The sequence below is a fragment of the Pecten maximus genome, chromosome 2 (genome assembly GCF_902652985.1).
Source record: "Pecten maximus chromosome 2, xPecMax1.1, whole genome shotgun sequence".
In the NCBI taxonomy this organism is placed as follows: domain Eukaryota; kingdom Metazoa; phylum Mollusca; class Bivalvia; order Pectinida; family Pectinidae; genus Pecten; species Pecten maximus.
The window spans coordinates 32,573,411-32,580,815 of NC_047016.1; the positions used below are offsets into that span (position 1 = coordinate 32,573,411).

Consider the following 7,405-nt stretch of genomic DNA (forward strand, 5'->3'; position numbering starts at 1 on the left):
TCTGGTTAGTGACGTGTATTGACTGGTTTGTGTCTAGTAAGGGACGTATATTGACTGGTATATGCCTGGTTAGGGACGTGTATTTACTGGTTTGTGGCTTGTTAGGGACGTGTTTTGACTGGTTTGTGTCTGGTTAGGGACATATATTTACTGGTTTGTTCTTAGTGAGGGACGTATATTGTCTGGTTTGTGTTTAGTAAGGGACGTAAATTGACTGGGTTATGACTTACTAGGGCCTATATCCACTGGGTTGTGACTTACTAGGACCTATATCCACTGGGTTGTGACTTACAAGGGCATATATCCACTAGATTGTGACTTACTAGGGCATATATCCACTGGATTGTGACTTACTCGGGCCTGTATCCACTGGGTGTGACTTACTTGAGCCTATATTAACTGGGTTTGACTTAATAGAGCCTATATCCACTGTGTTGTGACTTACTAGAGCCTTTATCCACTGTGTTGTGACTTACTCGGGCCTATATCCACTGGATTGTGACTTACTAGGGCATATATCCACTGGGTGTGACTTACTAAGGCCTATATTTCCTGGGTGTGACTTACTAGAGCCTGTATCCACTGGGTTGTGACTTACTAGGGCCTGTATCCACTGAGTGTGACTTACTAGGGCCTATATCCACTGGGTGTGACTTACTAGAGCCTTTATCCACTGTGTTGTGACTTACTCGGGCCTATATCCACTGGGTGTGACTTACTAGGGCCTATATCCACTTCGTTATGACTTACTAGGGCCTATATCCACTGGGTTGTGACTTACTAGGGCCTATATCCACTGGGTGTGACTTACTAGGGCCTATATCCACTTGGTGTGACTTACTAGGGCCTATATCCACTGTGTTGTGACTTACTAGAGCCTTTATCCCCTGCGTGTGACTTACTAGGGCCTATATCCACTGGGTGTGACTTACGAGAGCCTATATCCACTGGATTGTGACTTACTCGGGCCTGTATCCACTGGGTGTGACTTACTAAGGCCTATATTTCCTGGGTGTGACTTACTAGAGCCTGTATCCACTGGGTTGTGACTTACTAGGAACTATATCCACTGGATTGTGACTTACTAAGGCGTATATCCACTGGGTTGTGACTTACTCGGGCATATATCCACTGTGTTGTGACTTACTAGAGCCTATATCCGCTGGGTTGTGACTTACTAGGGTATATATCCACTGGATTGTGATTTACTCGGGCCAGTATCCACTGGGTGTGACTTGCTAGAGCCTATATCCACCTCGTTGTGACTTACTAGAGCCTATATCCACTGTGTTGTGACTTACTAGAGCCTATATCCGCTGGGTTGTGACTTACTAGGGTATATATCCACTGGATTGTGATTTACTCGGGCCAGTATCCACTGGGTGTGACTTGCTAGAGCCTATATCAACCTCGTTGTGACTTACTAGAGCCTATATCCACTGGGTTGTGACTTACTAGGACCTATATCCACTGGGTTGTGACTAACTAAGACCTATATCCCCTTGGTTGTGACTTACTAGGGCCTATATCCACTGGATTTTGACTTACTCCGGCCTGTATCCACTGGGTGTGACTTACTAGAGCCTATATACACTGGGTTATGTCTTACTAGGGTCTATATCCACTTCGTTATGACTTACTAGAGCCTATATCCACTGGGTTGTGACTTACTAGGACCTCTATCCACTGGGTTGTGACTAACTAAGACCTATATCCCCTTGGTTGTGACTTACCCCGGCCTGTATCCACTGGGTGTGACTTACTAGAGCCTATATCCACTGGGTTGTGACTTGCTAGAGCCTATATCCACTTCGTTGTGACTTACTAGAGCCTATATCCACTATGTTGTGACTTACTAGAGCCTATAACTACTTGGTTGTTACTTACTCGGGCCTATATCCACTGGGTTGTGACCTACTAGAGCCTATATCCACTTGGTTGGGACTTACTAGAGCCTGTATCCACTGGGTTGTTACTTACTCGGGTCTGTATCCACTGGGTTGTGACTTACTCGGGCCTATATCCACTGGGTTGTGACCTACTAGAGCCTATATCCACTTGGTTGTGACTTACTCGGGCCTGTATCCACTGGGTGTGACTTACTAGAGCCTGTATCCACTGGGTTGTTACTTACTCGGGCCTGTATCCACTGGGTTGTTACTTACTAGGACCTATATCTACTTGGTTGTGACTTAGTAGGACCTATATCCACTGGGTTGTGACTTACTTGGGCCTATATCCACTGAGTGTGACTTACTAGAGCCTATATCCACTGTGTTGTGACTTACTTGGGCCTGTATCCACTGAGTGTGACTTACTAGAGTCTATATCCACTGAGTGTGACTTACTAGAGCCTATATCCCCTGCGTGTGACTTACTAGAGCCTATATCCCCTCAGTGTGACTTACTAGGGCCTATATCCCCTGAGTGTGACTTACTAGAGCCTATATCCACTGTGTTGTGACTTACTTGGGCCTGTATCCACTGAGTGTGACTTACTAGAGTCTATATCCACTGAGTGTGACTTACTAGAGCCTATATCCCCTGCGTGTGACTTACTAGAGCCTATATCCACTGTGTTGTGACTTACTAGGGCCTGTATCCACTGAGTGTGACTTACTAGGGCCTATATCCCTGGAGTGTGACTTACTAGGGCCTATATCCCTGGAGTGTGACTTACGAGAGCCTATATCCACTGTGTTGTGACTTACTAGGGCCTGTATCCACTGAGTGTGACTTACTAGGGCCTGTATCCACTGGGTCGTGACTTACTAGGGCCTGTATCCACTGGGTTTGACTTACTATGGCCTGTATCCACTGGGTTGTGACTTACTATGGCCTGTATCCACTGGGTTGTGACGTACTAGGCACGTATATTCACTGTGTTGTGACAAATTAGGAAGGTAGATTCATTTGTTTTGTGTTTTGCTTACAGACGTATGCCTACAATTCACGGCTCAAATCAGATTAAACTCTCTGTTTTAAATTTAGTTAGAGTTTTTTCTGCTTTGCGTTTGATATCAATTTCAATATTCCGTATGTATATATTTGATCTTAAATTCTTATTTATTGTAGAGCTATTGCTCACTCGGAACTTTTGACAATGCAGTGGCCATTCGCTGTGAACTGGACGGTTCGCCTATACGGGCTACCGGATATGTTCCGCCCGCTTCACGCTGTGTTGTAAAACGGACAGATACTAATTTGAACCTCCTATGTAAAGCTGGTCTCTGGTATAACGTACAAGGTGAGGCATTACAGATTACAGCAGGAACGAATATTAGAGACCCACTGAGTGTTACAGCAACCATTTTATCTTCATTAAGTTTTTTATGCTAATATAACTTGATCTGTTGAATGGCTGACTTTATTGGACAGCCTTGTGTCCAGCTGGCCTAGGGAAACAATTTCTTAATGTCAGACATTTAAGTTTTGGTTTCCACAGTGACGATTCCAACAAGTTACTTTAATTGTACATTGATCTTCAGTAGGAAATTTTGCACAACGCGCATACAAAAGTTTCCATTTGCCACTCCTGGATTTTGAAGGTTCCTCCCGAGTTCAAATTTGTCAAGCAAACCCAGCTTTTAGGACTCCGTAGAATCAGCTATAACTCCCAAGTAATTATATGGAGTAGGATGTAGATAACTTTGATTTCGTCAGGCATCTGTGAAGTTGGAAAAAACTGTCAATGTAGCGTATAAAAAATGCTTGTTTGTTAGGGTTTAACGTCCTTGATATTAAGTTCACTAAGTTATGTAATTCCCAAAAGAGGATACTTTGCATATCAATCAATTATGGGTGTTAATATACAAATGTATATCGAAAGCCAGATGACACAAACAAAGCGTAGAATTTTCGAAATTCATCCGAAGCTGATCCCATCTCTCCTTTGAAGTCATTACAAAGATATAAGCCTTTTCGATAGATACTTTCTGCTATTGTCGATTCCATACTAGTAATCGTTTTTATCTTTTTATCGCGGAATATATTGCTGTTTTTTTCGTTTGGCTATGTTGTTTGAACCAGAACTGGCTTTTCGCACTTCACCAACCTCGATATGAATTCCGTGACTATCTGTGTAATAATGCGATATAGTTACTAGTAACAATAGGCCATTAGATGTTGGTCATCTTTTCACGTTTATAACCAGCTATTTTCAAAGTAATGTTTTCGGGCGCAAAGTCTTTGTCATAATTTCATATTTCTTTGTTTCGTGTTAGATTTAATCAGATGTCATTAAGAGGAATGAAATGATACCTACAAGTTATTTTTTGTAGGGAAAGAGAAGAGAAGAGTAAAAAGGGGATGGTGCTGGTGGCGGTGTAAGTATTAAGATAAGTTCAACTTCTACAAGTTAAAAACAACATTATGTACAATTTCTAAATTATAATTTTTTGTTTATTTACAACTGTTATTAAGGAAATGTGGTTTATGTTCCTGTTTAGAGAACGCACACATCAACGTAGCTTAATTCAAATACAACTGCCAAGACTTCTGTTAACTGGCAACAAATTCGACATAACCATATCATACGTGACCTATAATGGTATACGTATACTCTTCAGTCACTGGATAGTAATAATCTTATGAAGTGGTGAATATGTTTTCACATTGATGATAAGTAATGTTAGACCTGACTTAAGGTTGAACGTTTTAGTTTGGAGTTTCCATTATCCTTCTATGTAATTTACTTCAAGTCTCTACGATGTATATGAATATCTTGGTAAAATTTACCTAAATTACCTAAAATATGTACATGTATGTGCCTAACTTTTCAAAGGCCAACGCGAACCTGATCCAGTGCCTCCAAACAAACCCCCGAGGATTACGTGTCCTGCTGTCAACAGCGAATATGTCACAGATGCTCGAAAAACATCCATAATAGTAAAATGGGAAAGTGCTACAGCTACCGATCCTGACAGCAATTCAGTAACGTGCGTATTGTAAAGTTCTGTCTTTGAAAACATACAGTAACGTGCCAAAAGTCTTTCACGTTTGTTTGTTTTTTCTTCATTTTGGTAAATATTATTGTATTTCCAACTTTATTCAAATAGTTTTACGACTTTGTTGATAGATGGATTATGACTATTTTTGATTACTTGTCGCAAAATCATTCAATTTTCTTCTCAATATTTATTTAATTTTCCGTTGTATATTTCTGGAGTAATACAGAATTACGTACATTGCTAATTTCTGTGCAACGCCATTTTTCTACATAATGGTCCCGAAAGTTGGATATTGTAAATAAATTATGATTTCTCTAGTCAAGCACAACAGAAAACGGTGAAAATAGTATATGAAACAGCAAAAAAAGTACACAGAATTTCAATAAAAATGATCAATAAACAATGTCGTGAAAATTCTTTGAAAGTTGGAAAAGCAAAGAAATATAGAAAAGTGAAAGACTTTTTGCACGTCACTGTACGTCTATCAGCTACAATATCCATGTACAATGTACATGCCTGTAGCGTATATGATTGATCCTTTGATATGCTAATATAATGTTGCTGGTTGTTGTGGCGATGCCGTTTTGGTTACTAAATTGCATGTACCTGCAAGTCTGTTCGTCTTGTTGTTTTTGCAGTTTATGTATCAAGTCACCTTGCGCATGTATTGTACAATTGTACAATATGTTAGATACTTATGAATTATCTTTTAATTACCTTTATGGCAGAATTACTCAGTCACACGGTTTAAACAGCGGGACTTTGTTTGCCGAGGGCTCTCATTCCTTTGGCTACACTGCCAGAGACAATCACAGAAATACTGATACCTGCACGAAGGAGTTTGCAGTAAGAGGTATAGTTTTTTTTTTTTTTTCTTTTTTCTTTTTTGGGGGGGTTGAGGGGGAGATTCTTTATAGATACAGTAGTGTACTATACGTTATTACTAGTTACTCTATCCCTTTGAAGTTTCTTCGTCCTTTGAAGTGTAAATGGTGTGAAAATTCATAACAAAATAAAGTTCGAAGTTTTCGCTACCTCATAAATGATGTTATAGGTTTGGTGGCAAATAAGAGCACACGGGTACTCGAAAATAGTGACCCTGACATTTACATTGGACGGCGGAATCTTCCACGTGAAGTTCTGCGTCATTATGTTTAAATTCTATTTAATTTCATAATTTCAAGCATAATGATACATTTTGTCATAGATACTTATGTTTACCTATCACCATACTTCACAGCAAATTATAACTTCAGTACATGGTAACACCATCCATAAAAAACAATCACTTGCCCACGAGTTAACCAATAATTAACGAACAACATTAGTTTAAGCTTAAAGTTTTGGGTTGAAATGTTACCATATTCTACATGTTTACACGTCATATTAACCTATTGAAGAAAACATTGCAGTTTTAAGTATATACTTTTGTACCGCTAGAAATATTATTTTATTGACAAATAAAGAAAACTATTCGTCTCTAAAATGTAGTACATGTAATTCTAAATTAACATTATAACGCAAGCAATGTCTACACTCCAATCGTAGTCGGGCATGATATATTAAACACTTACGGGTACCGAAACTTTAATTTTCTGAGTGTATTGCTTATCAACATAAGATTTTAAAGCATTTTGTGGAATGTGGCATGTTGTAATTAACAAAGAAACATGACATTTTGTCCTATGTCATTAATCTTATATTTTTGATTTCGTGAAACAATGTAGTCCGGCGGTGTACCAGTATGCCCATCAGACCAGCCAATGGTGAGATATCTTGTGAGCCCCACTGGTACGACCCACTTCTCGGAAGTACCTGTACATTTACCTGCCATGAGGGGTATTCATTGACTGGCAGTAAAACGAGAACGTGTGGGAGTGACAACACCTTTGACGGAACAGCTGCACTTTGTTCCAGTAGGTTATTTCAAAACTGTTATTAATGCATCCTAGATATCAAAGTAGAGATAAAGCGCCTTGATTAGGAAAAGGGAAAGAAATAATATCATCCGAAATATATTCGAATAATGTTCGTCAATTGTTCGACATGCAAATTACATCAAAACACATATATTTAATAACTACGTTAACCCTGTATACTTACAGATATCAGTGAAATTATTATTATTTTATATTTTGGTATGATACTTTTTGATCAAATCTTGATATTCACATACATATATTTCATAAGTACGTTTTCAGTTTTAAAATGATTTAAACTGCCTATATCGTGTTTTTATTTGAAGAAATCAGTTGCCCCAGCCTTCCCGATCCCGAAAATGGACAAGCGATATGTAGCGACAGTAATTTCTACAAAAGCGTTTGCATGACGTCGTGTCCGGCAGATAAGGGGTATGGCACTGTTGGTGTATTCGTACAATGTCGTAACGACGGGACATGGTCCGGCAGCCTACAACCTTGTTATGGCAAGTAATTCAACAGAATATATTCTGGTTT

The 7,405-nt window shown here is 39.3% G+C and overlaps 1 protein-coding gene across 1 annotated transcript; it reads left to right on the top strand.

Moving 5' to 3' along the window:
* The first annotated feature begins 5,597 nt into the window (after positions 1-5,597).
* On the top strand, positions 5,598-7,382 carry LOC117342529 (E-selectin-like). Its single transcript, XM_033904713.1, has 3 exons — positions 5,598-5,802; positions 6,677-6,865; positions 7,195-7,382. The coding sequence occupies exons 1-3, from the start codon at positions 5,634-5,636 to the stop codon at positions 7,380-7,382; spliced, it is 546 nt and encodes a 181-aa protein (XP_033760604.1). The 5' UTR covers positions 5,598-5,633.
* Positions 7,383-7,405: the final 23 nt, after the last annotated feature.